An 18,419-nucleotide genomic window follows, 5' to 3' on the forward strand; every position below is an offset into this window, starting at 1 on the left:
GGGTGATAAGTAATTAATCTAGGAGCTGGGGGCGGGGAGTAGGGTGTGCTTCATTTCGGGGAGAAGGTGGTCACTCCATGTCCCTGCGTTTGGCCTTCTGGGATGAGCTTTGTCCCTGAAGAGGAAGGGTAGCAGCTGCAGTTGCTTTTGGGGTGTGTGGAAAGGACTCAGCACTCTGACAGTGGCCAGTTCTGGGACCGGGAATTAGCTTTGGATCTTGGGGATGGGAATGGAGAGAGGGATTTAGGGTTCAAAGATAGAGCCAGATCCCTATGAACAAAAGGAGGCAGGGGATGGGAGATTGGGCCAGAAGACTGGCTGATCCTGTAATTGGGTCCCGTTGGCTCTCCACTTAGGTTCTAAGGGTGTAGGCAGGGAGGATTCACCGTCTCTGAATCAGGAGCCCATGCAGGCTGTTGAGATGGGTTTATGGATGAGCCATGTTGGGGGCTGCCTGCTTTTACATTCCAACCCTCCCTTTTTCTTTCCCTCCTTAAACAACAGAGCTTGGGGAGAACTTGGTTTGCTTTCTCCTTCTTTCTTTTTCTGTTTCCCTCTTTCCACTTAGACTTGGATCTGGACTAGGTCTTGTCAAAGGTGGGGGCCTGAATTAAAGGAGTAGGCTCCTAGCATCTCGTGACACACCAGGGGCCAGAGAGGTCCCAAATGCCCGTTCCGTGGGGGCAGGCATGTAGGAAATGCTTGCTCTGGGCCAGTCCCTCTTCCTCAGTGAATCTTCCAAGGAGCATGTAATCTGGAGTGGGGGTAACGGGGTCACATGCACCACCCAGAGATAAGAGCTCTGCTTTCCGTTTCTTAGGGGTGATATCTTAGCTGTGTGCTTAGATGCGGAACTTGGGAATGGGGGGGCCATTGTTTCTGTGTGACCGAGGAGCCGGAGCAGCCTTAGGAGCTGGGGGCAATGCAGTTGGCACTGAAGTACCAGCTGCTCTTTAATAATTAATTCTTCCTACTCACATCCCTTTGAGGAGGGATGTCTGGAACACAGCATCAGGCTCAGCCAGCCTGCGAGAGGACTCACTCCTATTGGGGGGTGGTGTGAGAAAGAGGCAGGGGGGGCGGCAATTCTTGGCACTTTGGAGCACTGTCGCTTGCTCATGAATGAAAACCTGATGCAGCCAGTGAGGGGGCCTATTGTAGCTGACTTTGGCTAATTAAACTTTCTCTCCCTTTCTTCTCCCCCTGCCCACCTCACCCCCGCCCCAGCCTCAGCCCTTTCTTGAATGGAAGCCCTGTCTGGTAGTACTGGGGAGGGGGTATCGTCATTTTGGGCAAACAGACCCTGTCTAATGCCCTCTGTCTCCACCTTCTCCCTCCCCCCTCTTTTTTTTTTTTTTTCTAGAAATAGCAGCCTCCTCCATCTGGCTTGTGCAGATGCCTGGAGCTGCGTCTGAGCAGACACACAGAAATGGGCCGATTGCAAAAATGAATTTGTCAGCCTGGTGCCTTTTTTCCCCTCCCCTGTTGCCTTCCCCCTTTCCCTAGTTTGGGGCCTGCATGGCTTCCATCCTCCTGGACTTCTGTTGGCTCAGCTTGGGGGGGAGGCATTCGGCAGTGGAAGCTCTGGGAGGGGGCTGGGAACAGTTGTCTGCTGTGGTTGTAGCCTGGAGGAGCCTTTGGGTGGGCTATGTCTGGGCTCTGAGCTCTGCCAGGCAGTCAGTGTTGGGACAAGTGAAGCCCATCTCAGATGCAGAGGATGTGGTTCAAATTGCCAGGCCCTTGTCCTCCATGACTGACAGAGGGAGTGGCCCCTGACCTGAGAGTGGCCCTGGGCTGGGAGTTCAAGACTTGGACCTGCCTCTCTCACGCTCAGAGTTGGCATGTTGGGAGTGGGAGGCAGGTTAATCTGGAGGGGAATTTGGAAGGAGCTGTTTGAGGGACAGGATCTCTGTAGGAAGGCGTAGTGAACTCGCGGCTCTCAGGGCATTGCATGGCTCCGGTCACCTTTTCCTGTGTCCCTATGTGCTCTGCCTCCCACCCTTCACTACAGTTCTTATTGCTGGTGAATGGAGTATTCCCATTTTTTGCCTTCACCTTAGCAGAGCTTGCAGGTGGAGGTTCTGCCCTACCCTGTACTCTTGCTTGCCCCAATACCCAGATGGAGGTAGAAGGTAGGTTCAGACCCTGGAGTAGTCTTGAATAAGGACAGAGTTGACTATCTTGGTGAGGGGAGCAGGACTTTGGGGGCCCTGGAATTGTACACTGGGTTGTTGTCCATGTGGAGAGTAGTTCATCAGTTACACAGCTCCTGGCCCCCAGCTACCTATGGAGACCTTCATGTAACAGTAGCAGGCCACGTCTGTGCTGAAGAGGTACAGGGCATAGGCTGCCTCCTCTTCCCTTACCTTGTCCTAGACAAGAAGCTAAGCCTGTCCTGACCAGGCAGTGAAGGGTTCTTTGTTTCCCAGGAAGCTCTGCTGTGGTTCTTGTTCACTTGGAAGACCTGTGAACTGGGTACATGCCCTTTGCAGGTGGATAGGGTCCCTGGGTACCACACCGTGGGGAGCAGTAGAGTATAATGACATCCTGAACCCTCTTGTGTGAGTTCAAGGAGCTGTTTCCTTCCAGAGAGGTGCTAGTTGAGTGTAAGGGGGTTAAGTGCTGAGCATCACCAATTTTGGGCCCCTTGGGATCTATTCCTCTTGAGTGTCCTGCCTTGGAGGTTTTTCTCACTAAATAGATGGGCTGGGCTACTTAGGCTGCTAGTAGTCGTGGGAATTTCTGAACCTGTGTTCCTCAACCCACGGGAAAGGGTGTGAGCGGGACTGGGCGCCAGCCCTGGTGTGGGCTTGGGCTGAGCTGGCCTGCCTACGCGGGCCCTGCCGAGACACCAACAGCCCCACCTGCCGCATTCCTGAACTTGGTCCCAGACCTGTGCAGGTTCTTTTGTCTTCGGTCTCCATGTTTCAGTCCTGAACCCTGATCTGAATACACACTTTTCTGTAGCCACAGATCCAAAGCAGTGGGGACTAGCAGGCCAAGGAACCCTGAGTCTTTGCATGTGTTGTTCCTGTGGCCCTGCCAAGGAAGGCTTGGGGGCTTCTAGGCTCCAGCTGGACTTCACCCCTGGGAATCTTTGAGAATGGAGGGTTTTCAGAGATTTAATACCACCAGGAGATGTGGCTGTCTGGGAGATAGAGCTGATTGCCTGCTTGGGGTTGGGGAGCAGGGTTACTGCTTTAATGTTGGCAGCTCTGATTGCTTTCTGACACTTGTTCTCACAGGGCATTGGAGAGCCTGGCTTCTTTTGGAAGCAAATGAATGAGGTCATGTCTGGGTGGATCTAGGGCTGTTTAGGGATTGATCCAGGTGGGTGCTGCCTCATGTCTAAGGCTTGAAGACTATGGGGCCGGGGTTTGGACTCTGGCAAACCCAGGGTCCTTTACTATATTCTCCATGACTTCATTGACTTTGGTTACTGTTGGCCCTTTTGGTGCCTTTGTATAAACTGGGAAAAGGTGTCCCTTGTCCTGGGATATTCAGTATGTGTCAGGCCATTGCTTATCAGGCAGTTCACAGGCTGGACTTCATAGTTGCTTCCTCAGAGCACAACCTGAACACCACACAAAGCCCTAGGTTGGGGCCCAGAAACTTCAGCACACTTCCAGGGAGCGCTGGATCTGTTTGACTTTCCTAATTTATGAAATACACTCTTATGCCCTGACTCATTGTGATGTTGGGAAGACAAGAAAGCACGTTTCTTTTCCAGAGATGGGTGGAAAAGTCTTAGCACACAGGGAGAGGATGCTTGGCCTGAGAGTCCCAGGACTGCTGAGCTGGGTGTCAGTTCCTCCCTGAACTTTAAAAAAAAAATTGTTTGTTTATTTGTTTTGTTCTTCGAGACAAGGTTCTTTGTGTAGCCTTGGTTGTCCTGGAACTCACTCTGTATACCAAGCTGGTCTCAAACTCACAGAGATCTGCTTGCCTCAGGCTCCTAAGTGCTAGGATTTTAAACATTTTATTTTTATTTATTTATTTAGAGACAGGGTTCTTTGTGAATTAGCTCTAGACCAGGCTGGCCTCTAACTCACAGAGATCTGTTTGCCTCTTCTTCCTTAGTGCTAGGATTAAAGGCATGTGCCACTACCACCAAGCTGAAATTTTAAAACATTATTATTATTGTTTTTTTGAGACAAGGGTTCTCTGTTTAACAGTCCTGGCTGGCCTGGAACTTACTTTTGTAGATCAGGCTGGCCTTGAACTCACTGAGATCCACCTGCCTTAGCCTCCCAAGTGCTGGGGTTAAATGTGTGTGCCACCACCACTAGGCTTATTATTATTTTTTAATTACATTTATTCGTGTGTGTTTATGTATGTATGTGTATGGGTGTGTATATGGTACAGTGACTACATGGAGGCCAGAGGACAGCATTTATAAGTTGATTCTTCTACTATGTGGATAGGATTGAACTCTGGTCATCAGGTTTGGCTGCAAGCACTTTTACCTGCTGAACCCTCTTACTGGCCCTGGTGTTTTTTGGAGGCAGGATCTCCCGTAGCCCTGGCTAACATTAAATTTCATGTAGTCAAATTTGACCTTGAACTTCTGACCCTTCCAAGTTCTGGGACCAAAGGTGTATGCCAAGGTACCCAGTAGCTCTCTCCCTGAACCTCTGCCAGGGATCCCAAGTCAGCTCAGCCTTTCCCATTGCCACAAATCGTGGCCAGAAATGTCCTATGTATCGTTGGTGACAACTAGTCCTACATTAGGTACCTTTCAGTCTGTAAGGGCTCTGCACCTGGCACTGGACATTGATGTCTGCAGAGGCTGATATAGCCATTTCCTGTCCTATGGACATCAATTAGGAAGAGAAGAAATAAGAGTCTGGTCCAGTTCTGTTTGTTTCCTATGTGCCTGGGCAGATGTCCCTCCCTCTCTTCCCAGGTACAAGCTGACCACTCCAAGGTCTCCCTTGGCTCTCAGAGTTCTGAGTTAGGGACCGCTAACCCTGCTCCGTCTCTCCCCAGGGATGCCGTTCTGAGTGCCTGACTGCCTCACCCCGAAGGATGGCCTTGGATGGGCATTAGAGGCTTTGCAGCCCCGGGCTCCTGTCCCATCCGTCTGTCTGTTATCGTCTGTCTCTCTTGACATCACCGCAGCTCCACCCCCTCCTGTCCCAGCCCCCAACGCCAGCTTCCTGCAGGCCCAGAGCCGGCATGAACTCTCCCAACGAGTCGGGTAAGAGCTGGGAGGTTGGAGAGGAGCCTCCTGGGGCAGTTTTGGATACAATGGGCTGTGTGGGTTTCCTGCCCAGGCCAGCTGACTGCCAGTGTCTGAGCTGTCAGGGAATGAAAGGGGTCAAGAGTGGAGAACATCACACACACACCAGCTGTGAGACAGACCTGGTGTGAGGCAGACCTGGGCACCTTCTGGGAGGGCTTGGGTTTCCCTCTGCTCCCAAGCCTGCCTTCAACACAAGAGCTTTGGGAACCTGAGATGGTGGTATGAATCTTTCTGGGCAGCCTGGGACAGTGTTGGAAGCATTTTCCTGGATACAGTTGAATGCTCATGCTACTTGTGGTGGTGGCTGCTTCCCTTGCTGGAGTGTGTCTCTCGTTTGATACCTTTTTCCTGGTGGAGGGCCCTGTGCCTTGGGCTTGGGTATAGGATGGGATAGAAGTGGGGTTTTGTGTTTGTAGAAGAGTCTTGGCCTTCTGCTGAGTGCAAATGGATCACCCTCTTCCTCTTGGTGGATTCCTAAGTTGGGGTCTTGGACTCAAGTTCCCACTGCTCTCTTCGAGGACCTGCTCAGAGCTGTGGGTGGGCCTCTAGGTAGCTTTCTGTTTGGTTGTGTCCTGACATGTGCCCATGAGGGTGTGTCCAGTTGCCTTGAGCTGGCCCCCCAAGAGTTTCCCAGGAGGTCACAGGGTAGTGTGGTCAGAGTAATAGCTGCCTTTTGTCCTCAGCTATCTCCTTCTGCAGTCTGAAAAGTTCAGCATCTATCCTGTCCAACCTTAGTGCTTTCCAGCACATCTTGTCCCTATATCATTTTTCTGTAAGCATGGGTAGATGAATATTTTCCCTCTTAGAGGAAGGGAAGTTAAGGGCATTGGATAAAAACTGAACTGCAAGAAGGAGGGAGGAATCCAGCCTCCAACTTCATTCCCCAGCCACCTTCTTACTGGGTTAGTGGTTCTTCCTGGGGTGGCCATATCCTTGCCTTCGATCAATCCTTAAGGATTATACCAGGTAGGCTCTAGAGCTCTGGTTTCCTGTCTCATCCATCCTCTTTGGATGCGAGGGATGGGAGACTGACAGTTCATCAGTCCCTTAGTTCTGCTCTTTGCACATCAGTTGTGACTGGCAATAATGCTGCTTGCTTCCTTTCCCTAAGACATCTTCATTCCCTGCTTCACATGGGGACTGGGAGCTGACCCTTGACCAGGGCCACAGAGGCTGCCCAGGGACATCTGTATGTGGCTTGGGAGGGACATTTCCTAGCTGTAGGGTTTCATTCTCTTGCAATGAAAGGGTATCATAATTCACCCAGGGTGAGTGAGTTACTAGGCTGTGCCCTAGACATCGATGGTCCAGGTTCTCACAGCCATCCTGCCAGAGCTGGCAGGAGTGTGCGTGCTTTAGCTGCAGGTGTACACCAGTTTGGCAGCTGCTGAGCTCTGGCAGGATAGGTATCCTTGGTGACCTGCCTCCTGGCTGGCTTTCCAGCTGCCCCCAGCAGGGGGAGATGCTGTCTTTTCCGTGTATGGGAGGGAGGGGAAAGAGGGGGACACAGGGTATAGAACTATAGTTTAGGACCATTGGAGAGGCTTCCAGGCAGGGGTCTTCGATTATGGCAAGAGGGGAACTGCCCTGGCCCTTTCTTACAGTTCTGGGGCTGGCTACTCTAGTGGGCTGCCCTCTGCCATGGGGACAGCCAGTGTGCACAGAGCTTTTCCTCTTTGAGGGGCTCAGCATCTGTTCTGAGTTCAGCTGGCCTCTGGGTTAGGGCTGCTGATGCCCAGGCCCTGGCAGAAGCAGGGAACTACATACATTGGGATTCCACAGAAGTAAAGTGAAACCACAATTTGTAACCAGAGCACATAGGTGTCCACTGCCCTGTGGATACCTGGTAGAAGGCTCCCCAAGAAAGGAAGATTTGGAGCACCAGGACAGGCAGCAGACAGGAGGGAGGGGTGAGGGTTCTCTCCCCACATCCTGGCCCATTTGCTCCTTTCTCCCTAGGGCATACAGGGCACTTTCTGCCTGTCCTCTGGTTCCTCTCACTGTAAGAACATTTTTGGTTTGACAAGTCCCGTGCTTGGCATCACCAATGAGGCTGGCCTGTGGTGGAGCAAAATGACAGGGAATGGTTCATCCCTGCTGTCCCAGTCCGAAAGTGGCATGCAAGTTCGTGCCGAGGGGTGGCAGGTGGAGAGTAAGTGATTTGCTTCTGGGCCCACCACTCTGGGCAGTGGCCACTCAATTTGTGTCCCTCGGGGCTGGGCTGCATACCAGCACTTGACCTCATCTACCTCTCTGGCCATCTGAGTTGCTCTGCCTCCCTGAAGAGGCCAGTCTGCTCTCCTCTACTTTTCTCTTTAAGTAGAGGAGGGTGCAAAGGCTGAGTGAGGCATTCTAGTTTGTTCGTTTGTTTTTGTTTTTTCAAGGCAGGATTTGTCTGTATAGTCCTGGCTGTCCTGGAATTCACTTTGTAGACCAGGCTATCCTTGAACTCACTGAGATCCACCTGCCTCTGCCTCCCGAGTGCTGGGATTAAAGGCTTGCGCCACCACTGCCCAGCTTTTATTTCATTTCCTTTTTGTTTGTTAGTTTGTTTGTGTTTTCAATACAGGGTTTCTCTATAGCTTTGGAGCCTATCCTGGAACTCACAGAGATCCGCCTGTGGGCTACCACTGCTGACTTCTTTTTCTTTTTTCCTTTTTTTTTTTTTTTTTTTTTTTTTTGGTGGTGAGGCATTCTCTATTTTTCTGGAACTGTCCTGTACCTGCTTTCTTCTCCATGGTGTTAAAGACTGATAGATTCTGTAACAGCAGCTTTGGCTTGGCACCACCCGCTTGGAGAAGCCTCCCTGGGACCTAGGACCTTGACTACTCTGGTCATACCCAGTTCCCAGTGTCATTGCTTAGAGAGGAACAAGAATGTGGATGGGAGGGAGATGAGCTTCGTGATAACACCTGTCTGCCCAGCACCTCCTCACACCCTCTACACTTTCTCTCCTTCCCTTTCCAAGGAGGGAGGGTGGCTTCCCCCTCCCTTTGGGGTGACCAGAGAAACTGGGGCATGGGTGTGGGGTGGAGCCAGGAACCTTGGCGTCCTGTCTCCCTGCCTCAGGCACTGCTTCTGAGCCCCTGGGAGGGCAGGCAGCCAGCCAGAGAAGGAGAAAGTGGGTCAGTGCTGGCATGGGCAGGGGTCTGGGGAAAAGACCCTCTGGCTTCCCTCCACTACTGAGACACCCTGACAGATTGGAATCTGTTCTCTTTCTCTCCCTTGCTTCATTACCCCAGAGATACTGAAGGCTTAGGACCGGATGCTGAGAGGAGGCAGGGTGGACCAGAGGGGAGTTGGAAGATGCCAAAGTAGGTGTCCACATTTTCCTGCAGCTGGTTTTAAGTGAGAAGATTCCAGCCAGTAGTACCTAACCATGGACCTAGCTCATGGTAGACCTGGGTGATACCGACGTGTTCCAGCATGCCTGGGTTCAAAGGAAAAGAAGAACGAGAGGATAGTAGGCAGGGTTGGTGTTTCCAGGGCCTGGCAGGCCAGGTCTCAGGGCCAGCCTTGGGCTTTTTGATTATATGAAGCAGGATTTTTCTCCCAGTTCAGTGAGGGCCCACTGCCAGCCTCTGGGCTGAGGAAATGAGAGCTGGACGAGATCAAGGAAGCCTTAGAGGATTTGAAGACCCAGAGTATAGAGAGAGGGGGCCGAGGTACTGCTGCTGGGGAGGGTAGAGCTGGTGCTATAGCCCAAGCTGGGCTTGAACTTGCTGGTGCTGGGTGTGCATGTGTTTCATGGACCACATCTTTAGTGAGGGCTTGGTGAGATTTGTGGGACAGGACTTGCGAGCTGGAGATAGGAATGGAAATGTAAGCAGAGAGAGGGCCAGGGGCGTTGTAGCAGGAAAGGTTAGGGTTAAATATCAGGAAAACCTTGTTTCATCCTATTCATCTTGGAAGGAGAAGAAAGAGACCTGTCTTCCCTCCTCCCCCCCCCCCCCAGACCAGTCCCCTCACTTTTCCTTGGAGGATTTTGGGGATTGCATTGAAGATAGACATTTCTCTTCCTAGTGCATAGAAGTCGTGATGGTGCTGGCTGCTATCCCTGAGCCCACACTTGGTAAAGACTTCTATTTACCAAGTTTGATAGCTTAAACCTGTAGTCCCAGCAGGGTTTAAGGCTGAGTCAGGAGGATCGTTGTGAGTTCGAGGCTAGCCAGCCTCCGTTACAGACCCTAACTCAAAAAAAGAAAAGATCTTTGATCTTTTGACATCAGGCTAATCTAGGGTCTGAAGAACCATGTTCTCAGGTTGTCATGGCTGCTAACCTCCCCTGACCAGGACTCCCTTGCCTCTCTCCTGTGCCTGGGGCAGGCAGAGTGAGCCAGGACAGGGCTAGCCAGCCCTTCTGGTTGTTCCCAGCGTGGGTGGGTGGAGACCCGGCTGGGAGAGGCTGCTGCCCCCGGCTTTCTGGGCTCCCTTGTGTCTGCTGCCTGTGACTCTCATTTGGAGTCCCTGGTCTTCCCTCCTGCTCTTGAGACTTGGGCAGGATGCATTTGGGGGGAAGGGTGGTACACAGGTGATGTTCTCTAGCACCGAGCTCCTGGGCTGTACAGTTCCACTGACTTTTCTGCTAGAATCAGCCATGGCGGTAGCTTCAGACCCCAGCAGCATCTGCATGTCACCCCGTGTGGGAAAGCTTGCCTCTACCTTCCTCACGTATGTGCGTTGCTACCTGAGGAAGGAGGCCCTTGCTAGCCTGGCAGAAGCCTGGGAGGACCATGGGCTGCTGTGAGCCTCAGCCACCATGTCCTTGGTCAAACAGCTTCTCCCAGGCTCCTGACAGGAGGGTGAGGTCATCCAGTCCAGAGAGGACAGGTGTCCCTGGCTCTGTGCCTGGAGTGGGGGGCAAGGAGGGGCCAGGAGGGGTCCAAAATAGCAACTGTGACGTCAGGAAAGGGGAGGAGGCTGTAGACCCAGGAATAACCAGGCTATTGAAAGACTCCAGTGAGGCCAGGGGACCAAGTGGGATCTCTTTATCAGTAGGAGACACAGCCTCAGGAGAAGGGACAGATCAACAGTGGGGACTGCTGGCAGGTGGCCCCAACTTTGGTGGTACAGTGGCCCCATGGCCCATGAAGGCCCAAAGAACTGGGGCTACTCCAGAAAGCCAACAGCTTTACCACTAACTGGAAGCCCTCCAACCCCAAGGCTTCCTATCTGGGCACTGGAGAGCATTGTCCCTGGGCAGCCTTGTGTATGTATCCCTTTGCCTGTCAGGTATGGTGGTCAGAACCTCAGACGTCCATTCCTCCCATGTGAGCAGCTCTGTGACTGGAGTGACTTGCCATACCTCAGTTTCCCCATCTTGGCCTCTTTCTGGAGGTCATTGTTACCATAAAGGCAATGGTGTCTGTGATGCCTTCAGGACAGCACTGGGTATACTGCCAGGCAAACATCGATTGAGTTGAGAATGGGCAGGTGATGTCCAGCCCCCTGCCTGGGCTGGACAAGGCCTGCCCAGAAAGTTTCTCTGCTCTCTGGAAAGAAGACTGCCAGAGGTGGCTCTCCAGGATGGGTGGGAGAGAGCTGCCACCCTCCTGCTATTTAGGGTCTCCTTGATAGTAAGAGTGTAGGGAGGCATCTCCCGCTCTGTGGGAAGGCAGAAGTTAAACAAACTCCACAGGCTGTTAGGAGGAGGTGTGAGGTTAGACCAGGTGGTTGGATGTCTGTCACCTCTCCCTAGTCTTTTTGATTCCTCTCCTTGCTCCGCAAGCACGGAAAGGGGGAAGGCAGCAGATCCAGGATGGCTTCCTAGTGTCCGGTCCGTAGTTTGCCCACTGCAATAGCTGAGCTGATCCCAGATACTGGGTCCCCTGCCTGCCTGCACTCTTCTGCAGTCCAGCCACTGGCTACCCAGGTCTGTGGCCTTGGCCCTGAGTGCAGGCCTCCCCAGTTCCCCCTCCCCCTTGACTGGCGCTTCCTCCTGGGGTGGAACGCGCCTCCCCCCCCCCATGGGGCCTCCGCCAGGCCTGGGCTCCTGGCAGCCAGCCGGCGGCTCCCTGAGCATGCTCCACCTATTTATAGACAGGGCCCTCCCCCAACTGCTATTTCAGTCTCCTGCCAGCTGCCGGCGGCTCACTCGGGGAGGAGGAGCAGGGAGCCAGGCCCAGAGCTGTCACCGGTGGCACTGGGAGGGAACACAGAGCCTGCCTGCCCACTGAGCTCCCTTTCCTGTCCCCTGAGCACACAGCCATAGCCCAACAACTGGAACCTTTGGACAGGCCTTGGTCCATGCTCCTGGAGTAGAGAGTAGGCCTACAGCCTCATTAGCCTCCCTGCCTCTGCTGCCTCCAGAGGGCCCAGGCCGGATGAGGCGCCTCCTTGCCTTGTGGGTCCCAGCTGCGGTGGCCTGAGGGAGTCCTTGAGCAGCCTGCTGGCCCTGCTGACCACCTTCCCCTCACCGGCTTCCGCCTCGGGCGGCTCCTCCCTGGCATGCTGCTGGTGCCCAAGGCACAGGGGCTCGTGGAGATGCTGCAAACCATCTATGAGACTGAGTCCTGTTTCTCAGCAGATGGCATGCCAGGCCGGGAACCATCCTTGGAAATCCTGCCACGGACTCCTCTGCACAGCATCCCTGTGGCAGGTAAGTGGTTCTGTGTCCCCACCTGCCCTCAGCTCTTGGGCATCTTACTACCTGGATTGAGCATCTTACTGTGAATCTTGCCCCGCTTGGGTCTTGCTTCAGCTTTCTTCCGGTGAACACCCATGGATCGGTCCCCCTGCCCCCTTTGCCCAGAGCTGCCCATTCACCCTGCCTCCTAGCCACCCTCTGCCGCAGCCCTCCAGAACCTCAGCCTTGAGCAGGAGCAGCTCAGCTGTGAGGGGCTGGGGCATCCTAGAGGATTCTGGCCTAGTTGACACCATGGTCAAAGGGGAGGAAGTGGGGTCAGTGACCTCTGTCTCCAGGCTGCCTGCTCCCCACAATTGAGCAGAGGAAGAAGGTGTACCTGGGGTGCCTACAGGAATCAGAAATGCCCTAGCTTCTGTGGTTTGGTTTGACCTGCTCAGGATGTAATGACTTTGGCAAGTTTTTAGTCGGGAGACTTTTGAGAATGGACACTTAGGGAGAGGGCTCACTGGGATAGGGTTGAGCAGAGACTAGCAGCTGGGATGATGGAGTTATTTTGACTGCCGTACTTCCTAGCTCCCTCCTATGCCTTCCACTTCCTGAGGATAGAGAAGTGTTACTTTGGTGTCTTACCTAAGTTTGAGGGTTCCTAGCCCTGCCACCTCCTCTGGGGGAACGTATTTGGTCCTGGTGGGGATGGAACCCCCCCCCCCAGAGCTGGCCACTCCTCTTTTCACTCTCAGGAACCTGTTGGCAGCATCAGGCCCTTCTGGTACAGCCTCCCCACCAGGCTGGCACCACAAGATGCTTCCTCCAGGGAGGGGCCAGCTGGACCCATGCCCACTTGGCCCCTCCTGGCAGTGGCTGGCTTGGTACTTGTGTGAGAGAGAGAATATGTGTGTCTGTGTGCTAGAGTCCTTGACTGGGGATATGTGGGTGTGGATCTGAAGGTTCCAGGTAGAAGGTGGGAGCTGTATGCCTCCCTGGGTACCTGTGATTTGGCTCTCAGCTGTCCAGGGATAAGGTTGCAGTAGGATTGGAAGGTTTCAGAAGAGTGTATTAGAAAGGTTTGGAAACTCCTTGGGACATGGTTTGCTGTCTGTCTGGACATGGACAGGGATGGTCCACTCAGTGTCCTCTTATAGGAGACCAGCCCTGCAGGCCTCTGGGATGGAGCCCAAAAGGCTACTTTTTGCCCAGGGCTAATTGAGCTACAGCTCCTGTGTTCAGGCGGCGAACCCTGCCTTGTGGGTGTTAATTAAGGTGGGTTCCTTGGAGGTGAAGGAATGTCTGCAGAGCATCTCCTAGGGTGGCTACTAGCTGTCAAGCAGTTCTGTACTGAGCCACCAGTTGGTCCCGTTTCCTCTTATTTACTCATCTTTTTTGAACTAGACTCCAGAGATTCTGAAAGTTTAGGACCACGTTCTTCTATCCCGTGTGTGCCCTAGCCAATCCCTTTCTCCCGATCTCCAACCTGGCCTTCTGAGCCATGCAATGCACAGTCCCTGCTGGCAGGAGGGAGGTGTGAGTCACCCGAGCAGCTCAGGGAGGGGGCAAAGAATGTTCCCCCTGAGCAACTCTGATGCTGTGTCTCTGACGCTGTTGGGGACAGATATAGGCCTGGAGCTTGGCTGCCTTTTTTTTTTTTTTTTTTTGGACTCTGGAATGTAAATAGACGTTTCAAATAGAAACACTTTAACCTTTGGGTTAAGAAAAAAAAATCCACCCTAGATAAACATGGCCATGAGGGCCCAGAAGCCTGGTGTTTCCCTCCTGTCCCTTTTCCCTTCATGCATCCTCTCCTCCCAATTTCTCCAGCAGCCTCTAGACAAGATGTAAAGTCTAAGACTGAAAAAGCCAATTTCCAGCCAGTTCTTGGATGGTGTTGCTGGTTTCTCCAGTCCCTTGGAGGCTGCCTCTCTGTCCCTTGTAGCAGCAAGTCCTGGGAATTCTTATTTGGGGACAGCTTTTGCTCCCTATGCTGTCTTCTTGGCTGCCAACACCCAGCACCTAGCACAGTGGGTGGCACCTAGATGAATGAGTGTTGCAGGAGGGGGCGGAGGCCCAGCCTTTTGGCAGATTGCCTGGGCGCTATTCTGGGGCTTGACCTGGTGGCTGAATAGAGACAGCTATGGTGGGCACCTGAGGGTAAGTGACCTCAAGAGGAACAGAAGCACTCTGCTCTTCCTGCTTAAGGAAGCGACTAGGGGACTGGTGGCCTCTCTTGACAGATGGGTGTCTCTGTCTAGCCACCATGTCATGCCCAGTGCACAGTGGACACCTCCTCTTGGCTCTGACTTGAGGATCCTGGGATCTCTGACTCCACTGTGGGATTCCCAATGACCCCAGGCCTGGGCTCTGATTTCCCCGTCCATTTCTGGTTTAGCGGAGTCCTGGACATTATGAGAAGGGATGGCAGAGGAGGAGGCTTCTCTGCCCACCGAGGGAGGTATGGATCTGGTGTGTGCCAGGAAGGAATGCTCTGGATGTTGGGAAGTCCCGTGGGAAACTGGGGCTTTCCCTGCCTGTTCTTATTTAGGCTCTTGAGGCCATTCCGAGCATGGCTATGTGTCAGGAATGTGTAGGTGTGGGGATGCCAGGAAGGTAGGAAGGGCAGGACTTGAGTGGAAATAATATTGTAATACCACAAGGTGGCAAGGATACCCGGGACTTTCCTTGCTGGTCTCCTTTAGGAAGGGCGTTAAATAACCCACATTCCATAATTGAGGAGAATCAGAGAAGTCAAAGAAGTTACCAGGGCCTGGCAGCGGTGCACACACTTGTAATCCCAGCACTTGGTGGAGGGTGGGATGGTCGGAGATGGGCAGAGGCAGGCGGATCTCTGTGAGTTCAAGGCCAGCCTGGTCTACAGAGTGAGTTCCAGGATAGCCAAGGCTACACACCAAAACCCTGTTTGAAAAACCAAATAAATAAATAAATAAAAAAGAACTTCTTACCTAGGATCACAAGATAATGGAATAAGTAAGAGCTAAGATTTGAACTCGGGTCTGCCTGTATGGGGCCATTGTAAATCCACACAAAAACTCTTACTCACATTTCTCAAAAAAATGGTCCTTTGGGTGGGTGTGCCCTTGTACTTCGTGCCTATGGTTTAGCAACCAGAGCATGGGCTAGACTTAACTCCAGTTTGTTAAGCCCCCTGTATGCAGTATGCATACAACCTGTACAACTGCATGTGGTAGGCCTGTCTATGTGCCTCCAAAGTTTGTGCTCCTGGAGAGTAGGGCCCATTCTGGCCCTGCTTCTGGGGTGTCTTAAGAGTAGCTACCCCCCCCCCCCAAACACTTGGAACCACGTAGCCAACCATCTCTGTCCCTGCAGGCACGTTTCTCAAAGGAAGGTGACGGCTCAGGAGCAGAGTAAAGACAGCCAGAAAGACAGCCTCTCCTGCCCACATACCCTCCTACCTCATCTTGTTTTTGAGACCCTCAGCTGTCCGTTTCCCTCTGCACAGCTGCCAGACAGGAAATCAGATTAACCGTGTCCACACACAGCTGTAACAGCTGTCAGATTGTCAACAGGGGAGAGTGCAGGCTGTCCAGGGAAGTTGTGAGACAGTGGAACTCTGGCTTTGAATTGCCACAGAATTGCCAAGGGGATGGATTCAGATTCAGGGTCTGAGTCTGTAGCAGCTGGGGAGGCAACCTTTAACTCCTCCTCTGGCGGTTCTGATATAAGACCAGTTAGAGTCTGAGCTGTCTCTCATGTTTCCTGAAGGCTCTGGTGCTAGGGAGGCCTATGCAGAGGGCAGGTGGCAGTTATGCTAGACAGGCAAATACAATTCCCAGCAGCCTGGCAGTCTGGAGAGAGGATGTTTTGAGATGCCAGGAGCAGGTGTCTGAACTTGAGCAGGGTGGGGGGATTATGGCAAGCAGCCAGGTGGACCGGGTGCCTTGCTGGACACTCAAGCCTGGGTTGTGCCTGGAGAATGGAGGCAGGCCTACGCTGGGGCCCCTGCTACCACCACTCCCTGAAGGTAGGAGCCAACAGTTCCGGCAACCGCTGCAGGTTTTGCATGGCTGCTGTGCCTTCTAATTGCCTGCAGCTTCTGTGCCCAGATAGTTTTTTGGGATGGTGGGGAGGTGGGAATCCTTTTTTTCTAGATAGCCTCCTAAGATCACGCTGACTCCAGGGATGCCTTGTGTCCTCCACCTGGATTCCAAATCCCTGTAAGGTCTTTCAGAGTCTCAGCCTGCCTCCAGTTTTCTGTCATTTGCCCTCCTCTCCCGTCTACCTTTGGGCTCTGGTAACCTTCATCTAGGTTGCTGGATCCTTAGGGCTCCTTGTTGCATCTCTCACTAAATTTGGCACCAGCCTCCAGGCTTTCCAACCTTTTTGCTTTGTAGGGAGCGGGGCAGAGAGAGCCAGGAGAGTCTAGATTAAGCACTGGCTCCTCTGCCTCCTTTTCAGGTGACCTTGGACAAGCCTGTTCCCTCTGTGGCCTCACTTTCCTCCTCCTGCAGCTGGGGGCGTTGAGTTGCCGAGCTCCTGGGCCTTTTCCTTACTGACATTCTGAGGGTCTCTGAGGTCAGTTTCATGTTGCTTCTGCCTTGCTGGAGGAAGGGCTGAGGGTTTCCCAGTACCTTGCCCCAGGAGGATAGAGAATAGCCTTGGGGAGGTATCACCTATAGTGGGGTGCAGCGAGGTCAAGGAGGGAGGATTTCAGACTGCTTAGGGTGGTGGTGGGGCTTGAAAGGAGGGTCCAGAGCTTGCACTCATTGCTCCAGGTGATGTTTGGGGGAGATGGATGGGATCGCACTGCTGAGACTTAAGCTGCAAAAAAGCAGCCACTGAAGCCAGGCGAATGGCCTTGAAATGCTAGAGTTGAGGGGATGAAGCTCCCACAACCGCATCTCTTTCTATGACACCCAGCTCATGCTTGGGCTGCAGTTCATAGGAAGGGCTGGGATGGGACAGGACCACAAAGTGACCTTCAGACAACCTGACTGAGAGCTACGGCTTTACTGTGGCCGGAGTCTCAGCCTAGCATTCGTAGAGCCTAAGTGGTCTGTGAAGTTGGCCTTACATAATCCTGTTGTTTGTTTGTTTTTGAGACAGGGTTTCTCTGTGGAGCTTTGGAACCTGTCCTGGCACTTGCTCTGTAGACCAGGCTGGCCCCAAACCCACAGAGATCCGCCTGCCTCTGCCTCCTGAGTGCTGGGATTAAAGGCATGAGCCAGCACCACCCAGCTTGGCCTCACATAATTTTAAGCATTTTATTTTGTGTGTTCTTACCTTTTGGTTAAAAAATCAAAATAAAACACCAAACACATTTTATTTATTTTATGTTTATTTATGTGGATATTGTTTTGCCTGCTTTGTATGTCTGTGTACCATACGCATGCCTAGTGCCTGAGGAGGCCAGGAGAGGGCATTGGAATTACAGATGGTTGTGAACCGCTACATGAGTGCTGGGAATTAACCTGGGTCCTCCTAGGAGCAATCTCTCCAGTCCTCTGTGTGTGTGAGAGAGAGACAGAGAGGCAGAGGGAGAGGGAGAAAGACAGAGACATAGAGAGAGAAAGAGACAGAGAGGCTGAGACCGGGAGAGGGGCAGAGACACACAGAGACAGGGAAAATGTCTGTGTAGTCCAAGCTGACCTTGAGTTTACCTTGTTTAGGAATTTTCTGCCTCAGCCTTCTGAGTTGGTATATGCTGTCATATTTGACTTTTTTTTTTTTATCATTTTATTTCTTACACAGGGTCTGACTATGTAGTTCTGTTTGACCTAGAACTTGCTGTGTAGACAAGGCTGCCTTTGAATTCAGAGAGGTGTTTTTGATCTTTTGGGACAGGGTCTGGCAATATAGTTCAGGTTGACCCCACTCCTACCCAAAATACTAGGATTAGGCATATACCAGCACATCTGGCTATTTTATTTATTTATCTTTATTTTTAGTTTTTTGAGACAGGTTTTCTCTGTGTAGCTTTGGAGCCTATCCTGGCAGTTGCTCTGTAGATCAGGCTGGCCTCAAACTCACAGAGATCTATCTTCCTGCCTCTGCCTTCCGAGTGCTGGGATTAAAGGTGTGCACCAGCACTGCCCGGCTCACCTGGCTATTTTGTGAGCTTTAAAAACTTATTTATTATTTTATTATTATGATCATTATTATTTTGGTGCTGGTGATCATACACAGACCTTTGTGTATTAGGCAGGCACTTTATCATTGGAATATATTCTGAGCCCATAGAAACATTTCAAGTAGTAGTCATTAGGCTTTGCTAGATTGCCAAAGCCAGGACACACACACACACACACACGGAGCCATTAATAATAACAGCCCTGCCTAGTTCTTCTGAGATTTCCCGTGGCCCTGTGCCAAGCTCCCCAGCATTCTCTTGTGCTTGGCAACCTGGGAGGTAGGTGCTCTGCTGCCATTTTGTAGATGCTTGTGTGAAGCATGGGGAGGCGCCTAGAACCTTGACTAACAAGTGGCACAGCCTTGAGCCTGTGCCACCTTTTCCAAAGCCCTCTCTCTTAACCATTACATGATTGTGTATTCGCTTGCGTTGCTCAACGAGTTGTGCAAATTGCTAGGTGAGAGTCATACCAGGCCTGCACATGTGGA

At 52.4% G+C, this 18,419-nt stretch overlaps 1 protein-coding gene across 6 annotated transcripts in view; it reads left to right on the forward strand.

Moving 5' to 3' along the window:
- The window catches only part of Hdac5 (histone deacetylase 5), a 35,855-nt gene that overhangs the window by 931 nt on the left and 16,505 nt on the right, over positions 1–18,419 (forward strand). Inside the window, exons 2-4 of one of the 6 annotated variants that reach the window (XM_051178379.1) lie at positions 4,990–5,200; positions 11,772–11,843; positions 16,260–16,376. Coding sequence is in view for 4 of the 6 variants with exons in the window: in XM_051178355.1 (XP_051034312.1) it covers positions 11,693–11,843 (151 nt within the window). In the remaining 2 variants the exon portion in view is untranslated. Of the gene's footprint in view, positions 1–4,989; positions 5,201–11,554; positions 11,844–16,259; positions 16,377–18,419 lie in introns of those variants that run through there. The other 5 variants (XM_051178355.1, XM_051178364.1, XM_051178368.1 and 2 more) reach the window with 5 other exon arrangements.

This window comes from Phodopus roborovskii, unplaced genomic scaffold, assembly GCF_943737965.1.
Source record: "Phodopus roborovskii unplaced genomic scaffold, PHOROB, whole genome shotgun sequence".
In the NCBI taxonomy this organism is placed as follows: domain Eukaryota; kingdom Metazoa; phylum Chordata; class Mammalia; order Rodentia; family Cricetidae; genus Phodopus; species Phodopus roborovskii.